Source organism: Lampetra fluviatilis, chromosome 28 (genome assembly GCF_964198595.1).
Source record: "Lampetra fluviatilis chromosome 28, kcLamFluv1.1, whole genome shotgun sequence".
Classification (NCBI taxonomy): domain Eukaryota; kingdom Metazoa; phylum Chordata; class Hyperoartia; order Petromyzontiformes; family Petromyzontidae; genus Lampetra; species Lampetra fluviatilis.
Window position 1 is genome coordinate 5,642,662 of NC_136302.1, and position 24,759 is coordinate 5,667,420.

At 44.1% G+C, this 24,759-nt stretch overlaps 1 protein-coding gene across 3 annotated transcripts in view; it reads right to left on the bottom strand.

Moving 5' to 3' along the window:
* The window catches only part of VEPH1 (ventricular zone expressed PH domain containing 1), a 192,773-nt gene that overhangs the window by 21,807 nt on the left and 146,207 nt on the right, over window positions 1–24,759 (bottom strand). For 2 of the 3 annotated variants that reach the window (XM_078869577.1, XM_078869576.1), the window contains exons 8-9: window positions 8,148–8,360; window positions 3,633–4,156 (exon numbers count right to left, since the gene is read on the bottom strand). In XM_078869577.1, the coding sequence (XP_078725703.1) occupies window positions 3,633–4,156; window positions 8,148–8,360 (737 nt within the window). Of the gene's footprint in view, window positions 1–3,632; window positions 4,157–8,147; window positions 8,361–24,759 lie in introns of those variants that run through there. The other variant, XM_078869578.1, reaches the window with a different exon arrangement.

Below are 24,759 nucleotides of genomic sequence, written 5' to 3' on the forward strand. Positions count from 1 at the left end.
CCTGATGTGGATATCAATGGGAAGGAAGGGGGGTGGGGGGGCTTATCTCAGACCCCTGCCTGACACCCTGTACCACATAGTATGGGATGTTGTTCATTTAATATTTGCAGTCCAGGGCCATAGGTGGAAATTAGACATTCCTATCGAGGGGAAGATCAAATTATGCCATAGAACAACAATGTTGACTTCCCACAAAAGTTGTATTCATTTACAGGCCCTAGAGCAGTGGTTCTTACCCTCAGCTGCAGCCTTGCACCCCTTTGGTTCTCAATCGTAAAAAAAATGTATAATGTTAATAACTACATAGTCGCAATCTTGATGTGAAGCTTTCCTGACTGCAGTAATCCATACTCTTTGGTTCTTTCGGTAAAGTCACGTAGGTATAAAATCAAATAAATCACGACGTTTCGGGTGCAACACAAGCGTCCGTCATCAGGTGGGAAAGCATGGTCTGCTGCTGAGACAGACTGTTTTAAAAGCTTTGAAATGGGTGTAGCCCAAGAGTCATAAAGAAGTGGCCGGGGCTAGTGATGTTAATGTGAGAAATACATAGGGTTTCATGAAACAAAGCATTTGGACTTACATGCCCATGCTTAGTGTGTGTTTTCGACTATTTACCTTCTAAATAAAATCTGGCGTGTGTCGCACCCCCAGAAAGGGCATCTCGCACACCGGAGGAGCACGTGCAACCCAGGTGAAGCACTACTACCCTGGAGGGACGAAGGGCTGAGTCGACCCGCGACGAACGTTAACAACGCGCCGCTTTCCGAGTGTTAGCCACGATGTTTAACCACACGGGCTCACCCGGTCGGTTAGCATGGGCATCGGATAATCTGAAAAGTATGCGATTAATGACGTTCAGATTCATTGACATTTAATAAGAGCCAAACATATGGAACGGCGAGATCAGATAGCACCACAGTAGGTCAGGCGACTAATTAAAACAAGGAAAAGCGTTTGTGCTTTGTGAGGTTAATAATTGAGAAAAACCGACCAAGCGTTGCAAATGATATCAGAAACGAGAAACCACTTAATCAAAATGTCATAGAGTAAAAGTTGTTAAGAGCATTTTGAGGAGATGCAGATGACATGATTTATAAGCATACGTGGGGCCAAATGAAAGTTTGCAAAATGCCCAGATTTTAATAAAAATATTTTCACGATTTAAACTATACATTTTTGTTTTCATAACATTAAAACGCATAACCTGCCTCTCCTCGTGTGTAGAATTACCACCCTATCTGTAAATCAACGAGTCAGGAAGTGCACTGCAATTTGATGAGTTTAGTTTTGCCAAAGATACATTTTCTGCCTCCCATAATTTCACTCAAACGAGGATTACTACCAAAATTAGTTTCCAGACGAACCTGTTCCATATATCAATGTCTCAATTATCGTAGCAAAGGTAAATGTGTCACGTGTCACGCTCCGCGGGCAGTTTGTTTTGGCGTGAAGTTCCATGGGAAGTTTGTGTTTCCGCAGTTATGTTTGCAAAAAAAAATCACTTTTACCCCCCCGCCCCCCACCAGCATGGAAATGTTGATTATTTCCCAGCAATGGAAACGTTTTTTTCTGTGCACATATTGACCACGATTGTGCAGCAAGACCAACAGGTCAGAGTACCCGTGCTTGGCACAGACTGTGCTTGTCTGTCAAGCCAGTAAAAACCTGTAGGAGGCTAAATATAAGTGAACGGCATTTGATTATTACATCTATATTAATAGATGGTACGTTGGCAAAATGTTAGTTAGGCAAAGGGCCATATTCCTCACTTGTTTCTTTAGGCAGAGCCTAACCACGGAAAAACATGACCGAAACATTGAACATGCTCCTTTGTAAAACATGACATGGCTCTTCCAATAATTATATATATATTTTAGCTGGTGGTAAGCAAATTATAGAAGCACCACCAACAGTAATACCCTCGGGGACTATTGCCCCGTGTCATGTCACAAATCTCACTTGTTTTGCGTGGTACGATAATGGCTCCATGTTATTCCTTCCCTCAATGTTGTCGTAACGTATCATCCACAGCCAAGAATTACGTGCACTACAACACGAGGGAACATTGCCCGATTTGCAAAGCTCACAGGTCTGTTGCTTGACTGCGCCCGCCGTTGTAATTAAAATGGGGGGGGGTGGGGGGGGTGGTTTCCTTGAGCTGTTTTATTTCAACCCCTGGCGCTGCCGGGTGAGACTGACGCATCACCAGTACCCTGTGCTCAATGGTGGCTGTGTTTCAGTCGCCTCGCTCGTGAACTCACTGCCCGATTATTCTGCAGCGAGTGCTACTTAGGCGCGGGCCCTTGTCACAGCTGTCATCGTTCTCTCCTTTGAATGGACGACATCACAATCCTACCCCGACCTTCCCTGTGACTAAACAGTTCAGTACATCTGTAGTGACATAGAATCGGTCACGTAGCAGCATAGCGCTGGCTGCTGGCAGGGAAGGGGATCTGCAGCTTACAGCAGCCCTGACTGACAGCAGGCCACGTGATGAACCAGATAGAGGGATGTAGAAGAAAGGTTACGGAAGGGGCACATCCAGAACCCGCTGGTAGGTTCCAGAAGGGGGCGTGGCCGGGGGTAAAGCCAGGCCACGCCGACAGTATAAGAGGGCCCCCCGGGAGGGGAGCTCAGGGCTGTCGTTTGGAGTGGGATCTCCGTCGTGCTGCTGCTGGAGTCTTCACCATCTCGGCGTCGCCAGTCAGGCAGTCTACCAGCTGTCCTGACTGGGAACCGTAGTTACTAAAGTGTTAACTGTTAGGCCGTGGTAATAAACAGAGTGCCTCCTACTCTTAGTGTCTCTGAGTCAGTCACTACATATCCACAAACACAGCACCCCCCCCCCGCCAATGATGCAATGCATGATCTCACGTAACGGCTTAACGGGCAATGCGAAGTTAGGCACAGCATACGCACGCCACTGTTGGTATTCATTTGGCACTAACTGCTTTGCGAGTAATTGCAGCTGCTTAACGTCGCCTGCAATCGTGAGGGCACGGTAACGTTGAGTGTAACGCCGCGTGCGAGTCGAGGGCACGGCGAAAGAAACGCAATGATCGCACGTTTCACCGCGAGTGTACGACATTTTTTTTTGTATCCACTAATATTTACAGTTTATTTTATTAAGCTGAGAAATAATATGAATCGAATTTTTTTACAATTACGATGCAGATCATCCCCCACGTGTTTGACAATGGTTATTGTACTGATGAACAAAGATTAAATGTTTAAAAATAAGAATTGGTTTTACCCTTTCTGCCAATAAAACCAAACAGAAACCTTTGGCATTAACCACACGTACTTGTGGTAAACATGCAAACAAATAAACTCTGATAATTATAATAGGTCCCATGATAATAAACATTGAGTTAAAATCTGGCGTTTGCCTAACATCTGAACGTGGCACCCTCTTGACAAAGAACCTTGGGACTCAGTGATGATTTCATACATAAATAAAATACTAGTTACTATTTTAAATACTATAATGATGTGGACATTGATGGTGATGCTTCCTGGACCAATGATGAAGATGGCGGTGACAGCGGTTACAATGAAAATGACAGCAATGACGACGCAGAAAGAGATTGCAAAAGTTCCCACGTGACAAAAATTAGACAAAAGCTTACCTTCAACAACACAGCGCTCAGGAACTGGGATCTTCTTGGTGACATCAGCACAATAGGCTCGTATGTGCTTCAGGTTGTCCTTCATGTAGCGATAGAGACCATCCTGGGGCTCGATCTCAACGACGGTCTCAACCTCCACCATCGCGTCCCTTCCATCGGTCGCATTTTCCACCTCCTCCTCATCTCCTCGTGCAGTGTGGTGGGGAAGAGACCCATTGCTTCCCTCGTGTGATTCATCCACATGCTTTGTGTCCTTCTCTTCCACCAATGCCGGGCTGCCATCGGCCTTCTGGTTCGCTGGCGGAGCAGTGACGACGTCCGTCTGCTCCTCCACGGAGGCACCCGGCGCTGCCTCACTCCTTTCCGCTGGCTCCTCCGAGGGTCCACTGGCGTCTACCTTGTCCGCAGATTGATCAGCATGAGCTTCAGCTTGAGGTCCACTCTCTGTATCGTCCTCTGCGTTCCTCTCGTCGTCCGAGTTAATGGTTTTGGAGCGCAAGGCGTAGAGGCCCAGGCTTTTAGATCTGGCAAATGGCACACGGTGCAGTGAGACCCATGTTTTAAAAATATTTTTTAAGGGACATGTGTCTGGAAAATCCAGCGTACAAGTGACTGGTAACGGCACGTTAGCGTATTTAAAGTGTACATAAGTATGAAAGTGTGAATCACACATTGACTTTCATGAATGAAAAATGTCTTAAAAGCCATTAATATCTATTTCTTAAAACGCTTTTCGCAAGTTGTCGTTAGGATCTGTACAATTTATGAAAGCACAAAACTATGAAATAAAATTAACTGGAATTAAGAAAATTAAAGCTTAAAAAAGCCACAAATGAGGAATCATTAAGAGGCCTCAGTAGAACATTCAGTAAATCTGTTTTTTACTTTAAAACACTCATCGAAATGTGTGCCAATGTAGTGATAATAATTAACACAGTCACATAATTTTTTGGCCTACATCATGCAAGTCCCATGAAGAAGCAACGTCTAAAACTCCACAACACGTTGCCGTCTTTTTTGTTTTACATCAACTGCGGTTTTGCGAGCCCGTGCCATGGAATACTGTATATCAAGAGCAAATTTCGTGAGATTTCTAAAATAAATAATTCCCAAATTCACAAAAGGCTGGGGGGGGGGGTTGCGGCACAGAAACACTGAGGCCCATTGTGTGAGGGGAAAAAAACACTCCCTCGTGCAATCATTTCCTGACTTTGGAAAGGCAGAATAACATGCAATTTATGTTCTTAATAACCCCTCTCCTACGCAGCTCATTAAGGCGCTCAGAAGAAGGAGGTTGAGACACAGCGCCCGTACTAAATCTGATTGTAAGCCAAACCACATGAATTGCCCCCTCGCGGCAAAGCAACGGGTAATGGTGGTACCTGTAATCACTACGGGACATTGTTGCGTTTCGTTTATTTTACCAGCGTTATTCCATGAAGCGCTCGGCCCGTTATTGAAGTGGGCCGTTTAGACGTTAAGCTGAACCGGGGGTCCCTTTAGGCATTTGACACAAGTTCAAAGGCACGAACGTGTGGGTTGGAATTCGCCCGAGTGGCACAGAGTCGTCTTCAGAAGGATTTGCTTATGAGATAGATGGGTTGGATAGGTGCAGCCGTTAGAATTTTGGGAAACAGTGAGAAGCAGTGATAAGCCACGTAAATATGTTTGGTAGCACTACAGCATTGAGGGTGAGATACTAAAAACCATTCCTGCGTCATTCGTAGCCTTACAGCGTTCTAATAATTAGCATTTTGACGTTCACGCAATCAAATATTGATGAGTGTGTGTTGATGATACTACTGTACACTTCCAAAAATAAATGTCCGTTGATGTAATTTTAACATCTTAATCTCAAAGCCGTTTGAAAATCTATAACGCATACATTACTGCAACGCACTGCATGATTTTACTTCGATAGGTTTGTTTAAATCTGATCAGTTTGGAAAAGTAGGCCAAGATACCCTCTAGAGGGCCTCACCCTTTGGTGGAGGCCATTTCTGCCAGCAGTGGCATGAGCACATAATTGCAGGGCTGCACCTTAACCTTGACAGGTTTTATGTAATAGTCTTATTGTGGGTATTTTTTTGACATTTAGGCAATGTATGAGGAAGACGCTGGCACACAAATTGGGCATCTCCTTCAAAAGCAGTAGTATAACGGGAATGTTATTGCCCCTTTACCTGATGCAGAACACTCCGGCTTGATAATTCCCTGCACACATGAATTCAACACAGCCTCGCCTAGTGGCAAATGCAAAAACTGTCACGCCCATCCCGTTGCACATATACCGTATTATACAATTACACAATGCCCATGAATTATAGTTGGGGAAAACAAATAGCATTTTAATGTATCTATCCGAACTTGTACTATTATTCGCTGATGTCCTATCTAGCCGTTTCATGTTATATTGGGTTGTGCGTTGCTTAATTCTAGATTTGAAGCTTTCGTGACTGCAAGGATTCATATTCTTAGGTTTTTTCGGTAAAGTCACGCAGGTAAAAAATAAAAATTAATAAAAGTAAACTAAAAATAAAATAAAAATCACGACGTTTCGGAGGTACTTGATACAGCTATCGTGCTGTGACGGTTCCACCTGAAGACGGAAGCTTGTGTTGCCTCCGAAACGTCGTGATTTATATTTAATTTTTATTTTACTTTTATTAATTTTTATTTTTTACCTACGTGACTTTACCGAAAAAACCTAAAAATATGTGTGTTGCTTGCCACAATGTCCGACTTTTTGCTCCAGTCCCACATCGTGCAGAACAACATGCGAAACATCCCAGCAAACACACGTGAGAGCTGTCGCAATACTTTACTTCGTGTGGGACAATCTATAATTGTGGTTGCATGTTTGTGATCTTGATGTACTCTAAGTGGCCAAGAACTCCGCTTGGGACTTAACAGACACATCAACGATGGCTTTTCGGGTTAGATAGGGTAAAAATCAATGTGTCACTAGCCCAACACCACCCGACACAGCCAATTTGTAAGGTTTGTCACGAAAACAAAATAAGTACCAAGTTACTACTTCAGAGCACAGGTGTGTTGGAGAGTAAGCCCATAACATTTTACAATTCGAGAACGATGTTTCTCGCTGGTGATTGCAACCAGCGTCATCAGGTGATTTGACACATTTATATATAGGCGCGATCTAACCCTAATTATATTATAATTTACGTGAATCATGTTGGTCGCGAAAGCCTACGTGTTAAACAGGCACATCGACGATGGCTTTGGAAAAATGGTACGAGAGTGAAAGAGGGAGGTGATCATGAGCCTTTTTAGAAGCAAGCAGAACACACGCGCGCGCACGCGCACGTGCAGCATTGATGGCGTGACGGCCACTTGCCATGATGATGTGTGACTGGCTGTCTTGGTTTGGTGACGTCGCTGTTTACCGGCCTCATTCGGAGTACGTCACAGGCACGCACCACAACCACGTGTAAATGTGACAAATTTGGCCGGATATCAATAACCTTAACGGCCTTGTTATTATTGTGAGTGTGCATGTTGCACTTTGTGTCACGCTCGTTTCATAGCAATTGTGGGCTTTTCCTGCTCACTAATTTTCTCAATTGGGGTGCACAGATTTGCCTACCGTTAGTCACTAATTATACATAATGGTGGTCATAGTTGGGTAATGATGCATTGTTTAATGTGCGCTGCGTTTAATGAAAGTGCAATGATTGCGTTGTAACGAGCCTTGCTACTCACTCTGTTGTGATTAAATGTATATTTTGCCACTGACTTTAAACACTTTCCAGTACGCTAATCAGGCTCTAATGTTATTTTTCAAGGGCCTATGCTTTCACTTATTATACATTTAGGGGGAAACATAAATGTGGTAAAATCACAGTTCGAATGTGATCCTGCCAAAAAGCCCTCTACACTATCTTTTTTAAAACCAGCTCGACAGGGAAATCTCACGAGTAAGCATATGAACGGATGTGTATGTGTACATATACATGCGTAGCTCTACGTCAAGCCACTGCTGAATGGTAGCCTCGTGGGGGATATTTGACCATTCTTCACCACGCTTGTCAGTGTGAGTTTGTGCATTTTGCTGCACGGCCCTCAGCTGCTCACTGCATATGAACCGAACGTGCAGTAAACAAGATCGAGGATTTCCTTGCCAAAGACAGCTCAACAAAGGCCGTCGAGCCCACAATGACAGGAGTGAGAGATAGATAAACACCGTGGATAGACAGACAGGGAGACAGACGTACATACATACGTAGAGTAACACAGATGGACAAATGCAGTGAGAGATGGACGTATTTATAGACAGACCGAACAGCCAATAAGTTAGACAAATGGGAATTTTGATGAAGTGACAAAAAACGGATGCCGTGGACAGAAGAGACTATTGGCGTGGCAGCAAGAGACGTGGATTGATGGATGGACAGACGGATGGGCGAACGGACGGGCAAACGGACTGACGGAATGACAGGAAGATGGACTGACGAACAGACGGATGATCGGAGCGACACAGGCAGAGGTGAGCACCTATTAAACCGAAGATCACGGCGCTCCTCCCTGCGTGCCTCCCCGCAGCTGTATCTCCGAGTCTGTGCCTGGGGGCTCTCGCCGCCCCCCTCGCTCCTCTCCTGAGCCGATGGGTTCCCCTCGCCGTGATCCCTGGGCAGGGCCGAGCCCTCACCAGCTGCGGACGGCTGGCGGACGCGTAACGGACGCTCGCTGCCTGGGAACGCGGGTGGCCTGCTTGCAGAAGGGCGCAGCGAAGAGAAACACAAGACTGCTTGCAAACAGTTCAAGCGAATGCACACGCGGACAAATGCACACACATACTCTTAGTTTTTTCGGTAAAGTCACGTAGGTAAAAAAATAAAATAAAATTAATAAAAAATATATATATCAAATGATACAGCAAATCTGGCTGTGACGGTCCCACCTGATGAGGGAGACTTGTGTTGCCTCCGAAACGTCGTGATTTTTTATTATTTTATTTTTATTAATTTAAATTTCATTTTTTACCTATGTGACTTTACCGGAAAAAAAACTAAGAGTATGAATCCTTGCAGTCACGAAAGCTTCAAATCTAGAATTAAATGCACACACCTACAGCGAGTCATGCCCACCTATGCGTACTCGGCTGAGCCAGGCTACAGTGTCATGTGCAGTGCTTCGTGCTCTCAGTCCTCCGTCCAATTTCTCAGAGAACGATCCTCCTCCACATTATACAACTAACAAACTAAACTATTTTGTTTTTATTTCACCAGGTGAGGCCCACGGAGATATATAGTTCTTATTTCAGAAGCGGCCTGGCCACAAATGATAACTCAATGAGTTCAAATATATTGCGACCAAATACTTTAAACGCACGTTGATTCTAAATGTGGAGGGAAAAATTGGTAGGACCAGGAGAAGATTCCAAGCGGCCACTGGAAGAGTCGGGATGGAATCGACGACCTCCTGCATACCAGGCGAGGTAATTAACATCTTGCCACCATGGCACCCCTTATATGTGCCGAACTCTGCTCCTGTCCACATAGCCTCGGCTCTCCCGGATGCCCCATCGGGCCTCATTGGCCATCCAGTAAACTTTTCCGTGCTAAATTGGTCCAGTAAGAGCTCATGCATGACTCCATCTACCAATGTCCTCCCTCGTGCCCCAGTGTCTCTGTATCTCCGTGTCCCGGTGTCCTCCTGCATCTGTGCCATGTCCATGCATGGCAAGGCTGTAGGCCAAAGCCTGGTGGTCGAGTGGTGGCAGAGGACATGTCCACTGTGAACCCAAATATCGTATTCCCCCTCGAACATAAAACAGAGGCAAATGTTTTCGTCAAGATGTACAATACTTTATCTGATCAGTCCAGTTGCTGGAAAGATGATGCACAGAGGCAATATTTGCTTTAGTTACCAGTTGTGCTGGCTTCCAAAAGGATGTTCTTTGCAAGTGGTAACATTTCCACACTGTTGTAAACTGTTTCGAATTTACTTACAGCTCAGTCTTACACCAAGGCCTGTTGGAAGGCTTTGTCACAGTATGCTCAGTGGTGAGACTTTGAGTCACGTTTAGGGGAGACAATATTTCATTTCATTTATTGTCCATAACAAATGAAGCCAATTAGTGTATTGTTGTGTTAATACCGGTCTTCACACAGTGAGTGTGGATACCATAGAATGATTGAAAACATTTTTTTATATAACTGGTAAGAGCCTATTGACACTTCAAATCGTATTTTCAGGGGAGAGTTTGGTTACAAAAGCGATTGGAAAAAAAACAGCGACAGCAAAAAGTACAAGAGTTGCAAAAAATAGCAAATGCCAAAGATAAATCAGATATCAGTTAAATTGTTTGCAGTGGTTAAAGTATGAATAGGATACAAACTAGGTGACGCAGAGGGTATTGAGGAAGATAATTTACACTGCAATCGAAGTGAAAGATGTTTTGCCCAAAACGTTGTTACTTCTTTCTTAATTATACTCTTTTTTGTGGGGGAGGGGGGGGCAATTTAGCTCACGAACATACGCCTTCATTGTCTTTGCTTTCTCTTCAAATTAAACCACATAGTTTACCACTGCAAGCAAATCTCACAAACCTCCTGCAGACACGTAAACACGCAGGCATTCCTGTGTGGATGTTACAGTCGGTCACTGCATGGAATGGCACGTGCTTACAATAATCTCTTAAAGGATGTCCACTTTGGAAAATGACAGCGAGCCAACTACAAAGCCATTGAAACCACATGCATCGCAAATGGGTTGCACGTGTTGCTTAAGTTCGGTAGCGTTTAATGTAATGGTGTTCATTAAACCTGATTGGGACAAACCCAAGCATAACAGATCTGTACAAGAACGTATCTTTGAGTAGGACTGCTGTCATTAATACAAAAACATTTTTTGTTAACAAAATAATGGCGATGCTATTACGACGAGCGGTCTGAACTGATGCTGCTGTAGCGGTATTGAGTATTTCACTTGGACAAGGCAAATGTGTATGAACATAGCGGTGTTTCACACCTACACTATTTGCGATGGTGGTGGAGGATATACTTGAACAAAGGCTATTTAAATTTCTCTGCTGAGCCCTCTTTAAAATGGTTTCTTGACACTGAGTCATCTGGTCACCCATTAAAACGTCCCCAGCACTAAGTAAATACTTTACATGCATATATCACTTTAAAATTTATGTTGGGTGGCTGAGTAGCTCAGGGGTCAGAGCAGTGAACCAGCAACTTTTAGATATTGGGTTCAAATCTGGGCAGCCACCCTTAATTCCACTGGGTGCTTAGGTGTATTAAGTTAATGGTCGCCGTTCGAAAAAAAAACTGTCGTAAAATTACGTCTTCCACTCAACTTGGTTACATTCCAGCTGTGATATTTAAATACCAGTGAGACAACCATACAACACACACATCTCTCTATTAGGGAGTGTATGATAGTGCATGTGTATGAAACGTAAGATCGATTCAAAGGGTTTCAGCAGAAGCTCTGTGAAGTCCGCTTCTGTGGGACATTTTCTAACACGTGTTGACGCGGGTGAAAATGGAAACTTTTGCCATGGTATAATGGTATTAATGGAATAAAGTTTGGGGAAAACCTAAATTTTAAAAAACTTCAGCAACCAGGCTATCGACTGCAGAGTAATGTGGTCGACAGGATGCTAACAATGCTCACATACCCCGTCTCTATCTCATCCATCCCCATGTATTTCGGATATACCGTGTAAATCTAAGATGTATGGAAAACAGAATTGGTTATAAACACTTAGTCTGCACTGCTTTCCAGTTCCCTGGGTAAAAATGAATTAACTAAGTTTCACCAATCCTCGCCAGCTGGATCATCAATGTAATCAATTAAACTAAACATCCCAATGCAGGACCCTTGTGAAAAGAGCCTTGAGACTCTGGGAAACATTTTTTTGCATGAGTTAAAACATTTTATTTCAATATAAAATCTATGTTTTAATATCCTGTACTTTACAGTTAAGTTAAGAGAAACAAAAAAAACAAGTCTTGACCAATATTGTACAATATAACAATCACAATATAACTTTTTTTTTATTTAATCCTAATCAGATTACATCTTTCATTGGGCCACGTATTAAATCTGAATATTGTTGTGTAATAAATAAATAATTCCTTTCATAATATAGGACTGGCACTGACCCCAGTGCAGCTGCTATAACCATAATATAGGACTGGCACTGACCCCAGTGCAGCAGAGAAATCTGTGTGACTTTCTTCGGGCTGCACCAAAAGTAACATTATAAAAAATTTAATAAAAATAAACGAGTGAAACATTGCTGTTGGACTAAATTCTGGTGGAAAGGAAACTGCAAATATAAAATATAAACAAGACAAAAATTACAAGCTTCGTGACTTGTTGTTTCTTGTGTCTGAGTGATGTCTGAACATCCCACATTTAACTGTGTACTTTATTACAGATATAGCAATGAGTAGGATCTCTCTTCCAGAATTAAACATGAGATGAAATATACTTGGCTGCAGATCTCTACAGTGATCCTACATTTTATTTAAGTTGATCAGTGTACATGAAGTTGTATATCTTTTAGAACAGACATTGTTTAGTCTTCCCCAATGCTTCTCACACTTATGCATGTTTGTTCATTACTAGGAGACTTCCTGTGCACGCTTAGGCTGTATATTTGTACAATTATAGTCAATGTGTCCGCAACACATGTGTATTATGTATACATGTCTTTGACTGCAAACTTTGCATTGCCTTGAAACATGATGGTGCATTCTTGAATTATGTTGTATTTTTTGGCACCTCCCTATGACTAAATCAGCCTGAATGTGACCTCATCAGATTTCAGAAGCTAAGCTGAGACTAGATGGTGCTTGGATTTGAGACTGCCTGCGTAAAGGTTACATAGGCTTGGGGAATGAGGTTTAGCAATTCATTATTTAATCTTTCTGTGGCACTTTTGAGTATTACCAGCTCCCGTCTATGTGCAGGAGGTCTTCTCTGGGTTTTCCGATCTCCTCCCAGAAGACAAACATTTATTCGTGGAACTGGTCAAATCTACCAATGGCAAGGACCCTCCTGAAAAAGAGGCATGATATTCAATGAGGCTGTCCTCAGTAAAGGCAAGGGCATTACCATTATTACATGCGACTCTCTAAATATTCTGACCTTCATTCTATCCCGTAACTTAATTGAAGCATATGTATTAACATGCTGATTATGTAAATTGTACAAGGCAACTTTACAGCACTTGTAAATTATTGCATGAAGTGCACTGTAATTATAACATGTGTCATCAAGTATCAGTTAGGGGTCGAAATGTTTCAACTGTCACACCACAGAACTAGTTATTGAGTTGTCTGTACTACTTCTTAAGTAATGGAAGCTTATTTAAGCATAGTACCGCGGTGGAAGAAAATATCATCCATTTCATCCATCGATTATGGAATTGAATGCCGTAGATGTCAGAGGTCAGGTGTGGACATTGCGAAAACAACTGTGGCATTCGATATTGAGATACGGTGGCATCAACGGCAACGGCTGCTACGACCTCTTGACCTTCACCTGGTCCTATTAAGCCAACTATCACTAGCAGAGTTTAAATGAATGCGAGTATTTGGTTTACCACGTTGGGTTCATTCAATATTCACAGAAAGGGTATCATCTTCTTGGTTCTTTCGGTAAAGTCACGTAGAAGGGAAATAATACAATAATAAAAATAAAACATCGTGAGAATTATTTTATTTTTTCTTGGTTCTTTCGGTAAAGTCACGTAGAAGGGAAGTAATAAAATAATAAAAATAAAACATAATAAAACAATTCTCACCAGTGAGAATTGTTTTATTATGTTTTATTTTTATTATTTTATTACTTCCCTTCTACGTGACTTTACCGAAAGAACCAAGAAGATGAATCCCTGCAGTCACGAAAACTTTAAATCGAAAATTATTTTATTATGTTTTATTTTTATTATTTTATTATTTCCCTTCTACGTGACTTTACCGAAAGAACCAAGAAGATGAATCCCTGCAGTCACGAAAGCTTTAAATCGAAAGCAAGGGTATCGTTTAACGCATGCGAGGGCATAGCTCCGCTTAGCTTTGTCCTACACCACTGGACTCACGGACTCAAGGTGGCTTCGGCACCCTTCAGCACCGCCACCGCCGTCGTCGTCACACACAAGTGGAACTGACGGTGGCTCAGCAGCTCAGCTGTCACCAGCTTCGCGAAAACCCACGCGGGGTTTGGCGCCAACTTTCAGGCATTCACACGCCGCCCACCCGCGGCCCGTTTGAGGAAGCTCCCCCCCCCGTAGGATGCAAGCCCCCCCCCCCTCTCCATACCCCCCCCCGTAGCCCCCCCCCCCTGTAGAATGCGAGCCCTCCGTACCCCCCCCGTAGCCCCCCCTCTCCATACCCCCCCTGTAGACCCCCCCCCTCTCCTTACCCCCCCCCCTGTAGAATGCGAGCCCTCCGTACCCCCCCCCCCGTAGCCCCCCCCCTCTCCATACCCCCCCCCTCTCCATACCCCCCCCCTGTAGCCCCCCCCCTCTCCATACCCCCCCTGTAGCCCCCCCCTGTAGAATGCGAGCCCTCCGTACCCCCCCCCCCCGTAGCCCCCCCCCACCCCCTGTAGCCCCCCCCCTCTCCATACCCCCCCCCCTGTAGCCCCCCCCTCTCCATACCCCCCCCTGTAGCCCCCCCCCCTCTCCATACCCCCCCCTGTAGCCCCCCCCTGTAGAATGCGAGCCCTCCGTACCCCCCCCCCCCCGTAGCCCCCCCCCCACCCCCTGTAGCCCCCCCCCACCACCGCAGGATGCGATGTGGAGCGCCGCCAAGCCGCTCGCGGCGCAGCCAGGAGACATTCATCACGCGAAGTCCCTCGGCCGTGCGAGGGGATGAGAAACATCTGGAGCGGGGAGCGGCGCCAGGTGCCGTGCAAGCCGAAAGCGCGCGCGTTCTAAGAACTCACGACCCCCTCTCGTTACGCTGTGCGGGATGAAGCGCTCGAGGTGTAAACGGTTCGCTTCGACGGCGATTCGATGAATTGTCGCGATTCGATGAATTGTCGAGATTCGGGGGCTGCGAGCAAATGCGAGGATTGATATTTGTCGTACGATGTACGTGGGTCGAACATTTTTTCTCACGCGCACAATTCGTCGTATGTTTCATGAGCTGAACGAACCGATATTATGGAACCGACTGATGTATCATTAAATCTCCAACAAGTACAGTGCTTTTTCTGTTTAGTTTGTTGTCCTTGCCCCGCGCCTATGACGAGCACGGTTGGCTACGTACGGTGCAAAAGAAGTTCAACATACATACACTTAAATCTTGACTTAAAGCTTTCGTGACTGCAGGAATTCATATTATTTGGGTCTTTCGGTAAAGCCACGTAGATAGAAAATTTTTAATAAAAATAATAACTATCATGACGTTTCGATCGCAACAGAAGCGATCGTCATCAGATGAGAGCTGCTGAGGTAGGAAAAAATTACGTCGTGATATTGTTATTATTTTTATTATTTATTTTTTTCTATCTATGTGGCTTTACCGAAAGACCCAAAGAATATGAATATACCATACACTTTCAACGTCAAGTCAACGTTAAGGAAATTCAAGACATCTCCCTACTCAAACAAACATTTGGTGGTGGTCACTGGTATTGATTCCCACTAAACCAATAGTAAACAACAGCAATCCACAGTCCTATGGCAAGGGCCACGATTTAATAGTTTGCGTTAAAACCCTGCGCCACACAGAGCTGTAACATCGAACCACAGGCGTGTGGTTGACGTGTACCATCACTTAGAAAATGTGAATAGAGACATTCTTAAGAAAAAACCACACCAACCCTGCACCACAGCCCCTCTTTCCCGAATCTTTCTTCACCTGTCACGAAATGCAATGAATGCGTTCCCACACGGAGCTCATGCGCGGATTGTTAAGCGTTGGTGTACGGTGTTTTTTTCTGCAATATTTTGCTGTCTTTTCTTGGATTTTCTGTTTGCACTTAGTCACATATTCACTTTAAGATGTTTTTTGTTCATGTTTTTTGTTTGTTGCGGTTGCACCCGATTCAAGAGCCGAATGGCTCACAGGGCTATACCTAATAAATGAACTTGAACTGTCTGGTCCACAACCCTGTCATTATACATTAACCCGACATGTCACTTAAAATTCGATAAATGCGTAGAACAAAAGAGACCAAAAGTGGAGCCAGCGGTAATGTATAAACACCCCGCAAGGGTACCAATTCGCCCGTATGACGGACGACCTTAATCCTGGCCACATACACGGTGGCTGGAGGGCATCTCTAGGATAGCTTTTGTTTTTACGCGAAAACAAATTTGCGTAAAAGCAACTGAAGAAGTCCAAAGAAAATCAACCCCGGGGCAGAGAATCCAATTTAGCCGTGCCAGTGATGGTGTCTTGAATACGTGTCTTTAAATTAGACTGGGCACGCTTGATATGATGTCCTGTACGCAGGAGTTAAACAATCAAAACGTGAATTGTACAATGTACAATCTCACCCCTCCACACCAGTGTTTTCAATGCATTGTCCCAATTCAAGGGCCAAGGTTTGATCCAAGAATATATCCTTTGTTTTGTCACATGAATACTGGTTCTTGTTTGTGTGTCTCAATCATACGGCCTTATTTCCTCTATCGGCTTAAATGTAAAACAAGAGTAAACATTTGCACGTAATTGGCATTCACCGAAAATAATTAATTGTTACACATGCTGGTCTATAAATGTATCGTGAGCATAACAATGGACTGCGATTGATGCATTTATACACCGTTACATACCTCGTGCGCATGGAATCATGATGTATAATAAAATCATATTTAGTCTGGATTGGATTACGATTTGGTTAATTTTATTTTGTATGGATCATGTCTTTGTTGGTGGACTTAGTTGTTGGATTGTTTGAAAATGCATTTATTATCCTTCCCCCCGCACCTCCGATTAGCACGTTGGCTATGTACGGTGTAAAATAATTTCATCATACATACATTTAACAATGATACAAAAAAACGTAGTTTGTGAAATTCCATATGTTCGTTTGGAGTGAGCAGTAAAAAAAACCCGACGTCTGTTTAGGCAAAAGCAATCCATCAAAAGCCAGTACAGCCTTAAATAGTTAAGCCACTCTCAACAATTGGAATCCTAAACTTAATCATTATATTATGTATACTACAGTATACCAAATGAAACCTAATTCTAGATTTGAAGCTTTCGTGACTCCAAGGATTTATACTCTTAGGTTTTTTCGGTAAAGTCACGTAGGTAAAAAGTAATAAAAGTAAAATAATAATAAATGATTTATTTTCATTTATTAATATTTTCATTTATTATTATTTTACTTTTATTATTTTTCACCTACGTGACTTTACTGAAAAAACCTAAGAGTACAAATGAAACCTCTCCAAGACATATCACCAGCGTGGAAGAGTTACCCTTTACAAGGAACTCTACAGAATGTCATCTTGTGATGGTCATTCCACCAGCAGGGGTGTGAGCAAAGCAATTGCGGGGCTGTGCCTTGACCTTTACATTTGACCATGTTAATGAAGATTTTTTATTTTCTTACGTGCATTAATAAAATCACAGATTATTTATAATATTGACGATTGCGTGCCCACTAGACCAGTTGAGCTCACGGATTTGCGTAAGAATTTTCTGCGAGAACATTTCCCATCGTGGACGCATCCTGGCAATGTCTCGGCTAATTAACTAACTAGGCTGCGTGTGACCTGATTGCTCCTGTGGTGTAATCGGTCAGGGATATGCAGGCACGCATGCGTGGGCATGGGCAGACAAGTCTCCGCCGAGACATTTAGCGCAACATTGCAAAGCCGGACTTGGCGATGACTCTGCAGGGTGTGCAATGGCTCTCAGACGATTTTGTGAAACGCTTCCCACCGTTATCAATGGGGGCTTTGTGTTTTTTTGTCTCAAGAATTGCATTGTCAATCTTTGCATATAGCAGCGCACGCTTGAGTTAACGCAACCCGTTGTGGGTTGTTTTCTTTCCTTTCCAGTTTGTTTTACAAACACACTTTAGGTACAACCATGTTGTTGGGCATTCGTTCATCCACTGCTGGATGAAAGTCTCCCAATGCCACGTGAGTCACGGGGATTGTCTGACCATACTTCCTCATATTGGTGAAGGGGAGGGCCAGATGCATCTTGTGTTTGCTTCTCATAATGTTTAGGAAATATAAAGGTATGCCGAAGTATTGTATTTTGATAACCACTCAAATATAAATTAGCAAACATTTCAGTCCAATGCCCTTTTGAAAAAGAGGCTTGAGGCTCAGTGAAGTACTTTTGGTAAATAAATGGCATTATTATTATTATCTATTAACCTTGTCATGAATGAGTCATTACCACTCACTTCCATGTAACCGCCATGCATAAATATGAATAAACAGTTTTCTGTAATAAACTGCATAATGATCTTTAATTAAAAAATTACTTTCCATATTCCCTGCACAATTTGAGAACTGTCACTTCGACAACATAATAGGCAGGTAGGAAAAAAGACGAGTAGAGGGTATACATGGCAATTCTCTTATCCACGAATAAATGTGTTGTCAAGACCTATACGTATCGGAAATTGTGAACTTTTATTTTATGAATATATTTTTTGTTTCCATGATCAGTACTAGTTAAAGAATAACTGTCAACTTAACCATACTGGTCAGTTAAGATGGATTTAATTTATTTATTTACCGCTGATAACTAGAATCTTATTAAGTGCTTAACATTCCCTGAAACTGGATTATGTCAATACCATGCCTTGACCGATCTTAAGCACGTGTTCACGCTGACATGAATTGTATTTCTTGGTTAGGATAACACATATGAGATAAAAAAAAGTTAACGGTTATATTAATGACAATAGCCGTTTGCATTTATTATGGAAAGACCGTCTGAATTTTTTTAAATAAATATATTTCAGTGCGCATTCCAGTTCTACTTGAAGAATGACTTAATGTCATTATTACCAGTTCTGAAAACACTTACATTGAATAACGCACTACGGTTTCCTAGAAAGGAGAAATGTGATCGCTCACATTATTTCACCTATCAACATCCTGCCAAATGACTTCCTTCATAAATTGTAGATAAGTAATCCAACACCGCACGCCCAGGGAAAGAAAGGCCACGCGCACCATTGCACTTCTGCGAACACTTGTTTTCCATCTCACGGTGCAACACATAAACCTCCACTCAGGGCCGATGAAAGTCATATGGAGGGGGGGGGGAGAATGTGGATTACCAAGGAGCCTCGTATAAATTTGCATGGGTGAATGGATTCGCACAAGCAAATGGGTTTTCGTGCTCAGAGACGAGGGCAACGCACCTCTGCTTTCTGTCGCGAGATCCAGAACGAAGTCTCGCTGGGAATAGTCCCAGACTTCAATAGAATTATTGTGGTCAGGGCCCACCAGTGGTGATAAGTGCCGCCCCATTACCCGTGTGAGTGGGGAGCTACAATTACCTTTTTTAGGACTTCGACCTGCATTCATTTTATTGGAATTAGGAGACCACGCGTGGCCAAGGGAAAATAATTGAAAAGGTTTCCAGTAAAATTCGAGTTCGGGTTTAATCTTCCGGCCATAGCCTTTAAAGTGCCATCCTGACACGTGGAACTTCTGCGTTGATGGTTTAACAGCAAGAGATGGGGCATGCATTGAAGAGGATGGAATTGTGCTGTTTTCCAGGGAGATGTAAATCAAAGTGTCCCAATCATTATTAATATTAATAAGTCTTCGGTTCTTTCGGTAAAGTCACGTAGATAGAAAATTAATAGATCACGACGTTTTGATCGCAACACAAACAATCGTCATTAGGTGAAACAAACAGCAGGAGAACTGCTGATGTACGTCAGCAGTTCTCCTGCGATCGAAACGTCATGATCTATTCATTTTCTATCTACGCGACTTTACCGAAAGAACCAAAGAGTATGGATTCCTGCAGTGACGAAAGCTTCAAATCATTATCAATATTAATAAGTCCGCAATATCTTCGCAGTCGGAGACGCTGGAGCCATGTGCAATACGAAATTGAATAATTTACGGGGAATTTTTCCGAATTTAGCAAATTTGGACCATGCCGCGTGCACACAATGGGCCCACTCGCTTCCAGTGACTTCAGGGAATCTCTGACGTGCACTGTGGAGCTCACGGCGTGGATTCCGTGTTGAGTGAACCTGCAGTGACAACGAAAGACAAGGGTGGGGTGCTGCTCAACTCAGGGTGGTGCGGTGCTCATGCCGCACCTCCCATGAGCACGGTCGGCCACGCGAAAGAAGTTCAACGTACATACGTACAGGTCATGGCCTTGAGCGAGCGGTGAAAATTCCACATTGCCCTTTCTACTTTGTGGGTACCAGTCTTATCCATAGGATGACCACCATTGTCTCTCTACAAAGTTGTGCTATTTTGACGACCTTCAGGGGGATGATTAGGTGAGTTTACTGCGGATGATTGTGAGATGGATGCACTACATGAGTGCCATTTGAGTGATTTCATTCTAATGACAACATTTGTTTAATGATCAGTGTCAGGCCACGAGATGAAGAATCCATTCGTAGCTCTCCCAGAGCACCATTACCCTTCATGTTAGACAACGGCCCCCAGAAGCAGATTTCACAGGACTAGTATTGAGATTCCTTCAAGTGACCTCTGATCCGCAACACTTTCCCGCATGAGTGCGTAAACAATTGAGTCCGGAACCACATTAAATTTGACGGGTTTTTTTTGCGCAGTCATTGGGCGACTGTGCTGAAACCGTCAACTCACTACATTTGAGAACATGTGCTAATCACGAGTGGATGCCTATAAATACGTTTTACAAATGTGTGCCAGTCCCACCCAATATTCGTAACCTAGGATGACACTACTCGGACAAGAGGCGTTAATCAACCAACTGAGCCACCCGCTAACATCCACAATGGGAGGGGGGGGGGATGCATTGTGGCCAGGGCCATTACAAATTCTGTTGGCCGTATTGACTTGGTTGTCATCATTGCCGCTTCAGACGGGCGGTGTGCGAGGGCGTTGTCGACATCTCGAGGCAACTTTAGCTCCGTGCCCAGGAAGGTTTGAAAAGCAAACTCTGAAGAGCTCGCTCAGTCAACGGTGAACAGCATGCGTGGCGTGACTGGGGTTATTTTTGCAGTGGGGCACAAGTAGTTAAACATGAGCCGCACACGAGGAGACACGTTGCAAGTGTACAAGGCAGCCTAAACTTGCTCTGACTTCAAGAAGACGTGTGCAGTATTGAACGCTGCTACGGGAATTAAGATTTTGCGCTCATCAATTAAATGTGTGTGTTTACCAACACATCTATATAAAATGTCTACAAATTGGTATATTTAGACCACCAAAAATGTATAGGTGGCTATTATTTTTATTTTACCAGGTAAGGCCCACTGAGCTATATCGCTCTTTTTCAGAAGTGACCTGGCCACAAACGATAGCTCAACGAAGTGGCTTATCACGTGGAAATGTATAGCAGCCAAATACTCTTAAACACGTGATCTTGATTTTCAATGTGGAGAGAAAAACCGGAGGACCTGTAAGAAACAATCCTCGTGACCACGGGGAGAACATTGAAAGGGTTGTCAACAAAGGTCCTGGAACCTTCATTAATGCAGGAACCTGGGGGCAGCCATTTCATTCAGCATTTCCATGGCAACTCTAAAGTGAGTCGGCGATCGAACCGGCAACCATTCGATTGCAAGGCCAGTGTGCCTAACCAGTCCACCACAACAGCATCGCCCATGGCCATGGAAATTTAGTCAAATAGGCGTGAGGAGCCACACTCTGAATCCTATCTTGGACCCAAAATTGGCTTTTGTTAGGCACGGCCATATTCATCACGCGAATGCCACTGCGCAATTCATTACGCTGAATGTGAAATCAAAATTAGGGGAATTGTATGCGCAATCTGCTCGAGGTGAATGTGCACATAGGAAATGTTTTCTCGCTTTAGAACCTCTCACTTGATGAGACATCGTGGTTTGAAAGTTAATCATTCCAAACCACGATGTCTCCAGGAGTCTGGGAACCCAACCTGGATTTCCACCTCGATACCATCATGCATCTCTATTTGTGTCATGAATATATTGTTCGTCGGTATACAACAACGTGATTTGCATTTTTATAGCCCACCCCCCCTCTCCACCGCGGCGTTGGCAGGTTATTTAGCATGCAGGCAACACAAAGCGGGCGAGTGTCACAAATCCAGCCGTGTTTGGACGGCACACAAAAAGCGCACAAAAGAGACGTGGGGGTGAGCGCGCACCGGTAGTGCAGCAGTGATGCCGTGCGCACGTTACAACAGGGCAAATCATTAAAACTCGCTGCAAGCGGACAACATTGAGGACATGCACCGTTTCATGAAAGGGGTCCAATTAATTCACGCATCAGTAAGAAGGTGAACGCTCGTGCCTCGACGAGAGGGAGGGCCGTAGAGAGCCCCCTCTGCAGGCTATTTTGGCCTACTCTTCCACAAGAGGCGGGATAACTAACAAGTTCACCTCACCGCACGTGGCCTGCCCATCGACTAACTGCGATGTACCCAACTACACCGCTGGGCAGACGAGAGGTGTGGGAGATTTGAGAACTTGACCATTATTTAAACATACACTCTATGGTTCTTTCGGTAAAGTCACGTAGGTTTACAATAAATTAAATCACGACGTTTCGATTGCAACACAAGCAATCATCATCAGGTGGGAAAACCACAGCAATATTTTTTTTTTTGCTGAAGTGGGAGAGAGATTCCGTTTAAACTGCCGTGCTGGAAGATCAAACGAACCACCTCGAGATTGCAAGTCCAGTTCGCGAACCATCGCACCATTTTTCAGCGTCCCTAAATCATTTTCTAAAACTAAACAATTTTTTTTTTATTTTACCAGGTGAGGCCCACTGAGCTACGCAGCTCTTTTTCAGAAGCGACTTGGCCACGAATGATACCTCGACAAAGTGGCTTAACACGTGGAAATGTATAGCAGCCAAAAACTCAAAAAGGTCACCTATTCCTCATCGCATTTCCTAAATAAGACCCAAGCATGAAATCTCAGGAAGGCCTTGGCTTGCAGCGGGGGTGATGATTCACCCTGTTTGGCCTCTCTGGGGGTGGTGGTGGGGAGGGAGCCGCTTCAAGCATGAGTTCCCTGGAGCATGAAAGCCAAGACCGCGTCTTGGCACACATTGTAAATAAACACATGATTCATGCAGGAAGCGAGTGGGAAGGACCTCCTTCAGCTTTGCGGGGGGGGGAAGGGAAAACATCACTCTTACCCGACGTCACGGCTAAACGACGTCACGTGCGTACACGTGACGCCGTGATGGAGAAGCCCACTCACCGCCAATCTGGACGTGAATTTGTACCGCCTTATCTGCGACGTTGTTTTCGGGTTGCTACCGCGTGTTGTTTAGGCACGACGTCCGACGTTTAGTTCCACGTGCCGGGAGAAGATGGGGCGGGGTGGCTGCTGGAGAAGCTTGGCGGCACGTGGAATGAGATGTTTAGAAAACGAATATGATCCAAATGAAATTAAATGTAAACTAGAAAAATTGATAACAGCGTTAAGTGTTACGTGACGTTTTATGCTTGCAACATCTCCAACGGCTTTCACTCAAAATCCACAACCCCTTTGAATACAACTGTTAGGCACCGACTAACAAAACAATGCCCCTATTTATCTCGTCAAGTCAAATGTCCACATACGACAACGTAAACAAACAATATCTAAGAAAATAAATACGTAAAAAAGTGGCAGTCAAGTCAAACCTTTGACATTGTTTACCAAAAGAAATCTGTTTATTATCAAAATTGACTCCTTGAAGATCAAATGTTATCCTTATCAAAGAAGCACACACATTGAATGTGGTATTACGAGTATAGAGTCAAAGGCTCTGGGCAAACACAGCATTCCAACCCCCTCCAGTTCCTCCACGTGAGCAGAGGATGCGTGGTTATTCAATGTCCTGCTAAATTTAAATCCTACAATTGCTGTGGAACATTGTATGGAGACATAGCGCGACCATTCTGACTAGATACTAAGCCTCCCTCTAGCCGATGAGACTCAGAAATTCAAAACCTGCCCAGAGTTCGCTTGCTTAAACACATACCGAAAGAACCAAAGAATAACTGCTAAATAGTATTTGGTCTGGTAATCCATTAGGCCGTTGAGCCCCCTCTAGCCAGCCAAATAGAAGCTGCTCGGGCATATGGAGGTGGGCATGTGAGCTACACGGCCCAGCCAATGCAACATGTATATCGTGGAGACAACAAACGCGGTTCTGCTTATTAATGCTTTTTTTCTGATCTGGCCGGGGGACACGGTGATTATGCGTAATCAGGAGATTGTGTAAGTTTAAATACTCAGTAGAGCCATTGACTCAGTCTGCCACTCCTACAGGTTACACAAAATGTGTACAGCTTTGCGGAAACACTCATGACTGGAACTTGCCAAACATCCCAATGCAAGACTCTCCAATTTCGTCAGGAAACTAGGCTAGCACAGAGAAACCCCGTGCATGCGAGTGGATAGTATTTTGAGCTTTACACCGATGGGATTACTAACCCGCTTGCTGTACTGCCATATTCTGGCCACCTCGGAGCAAAGCAGGTTTTGGGAATATCCACCAACCCTTGCCTCCACGCGTGGCACTCATTGGTTATGATCCCACGAGAGATAGAGAGAGCATATGTAGGAGTAACAATCAAACGGTATTATTTAATTCAATCTGCAATTCTGCATCATGGTCCAAGACTTCTGAGAGACCCTTCAAGCCCGAAGATGAATGTGGAACAATTTGATCACAGCATCAACAAGCGTTTTAATTGAGGCCTCGGCTGTAAACCACGAATATTGTGGCGACAATTAGCTCGTTGGCCACACACAACAACAACAACAACTGCCATTCGCCACTAAGTGGCGGTGACGTCACCACGACGCTTGTGCCAGGCCATGTGCACCCTGAGGCCACGTGAAGTGTTGAACGCCCGCTGGCAGGAGGTCACGGGGCAGACCCAGGTGCCACGGGTCGACTGACCGAGATGACCGAGATGACTGGCTGATGCACCACCTGTGCCCCCTACTGTGCCAACTTGCTGTGCTTTAGCCACCCGGC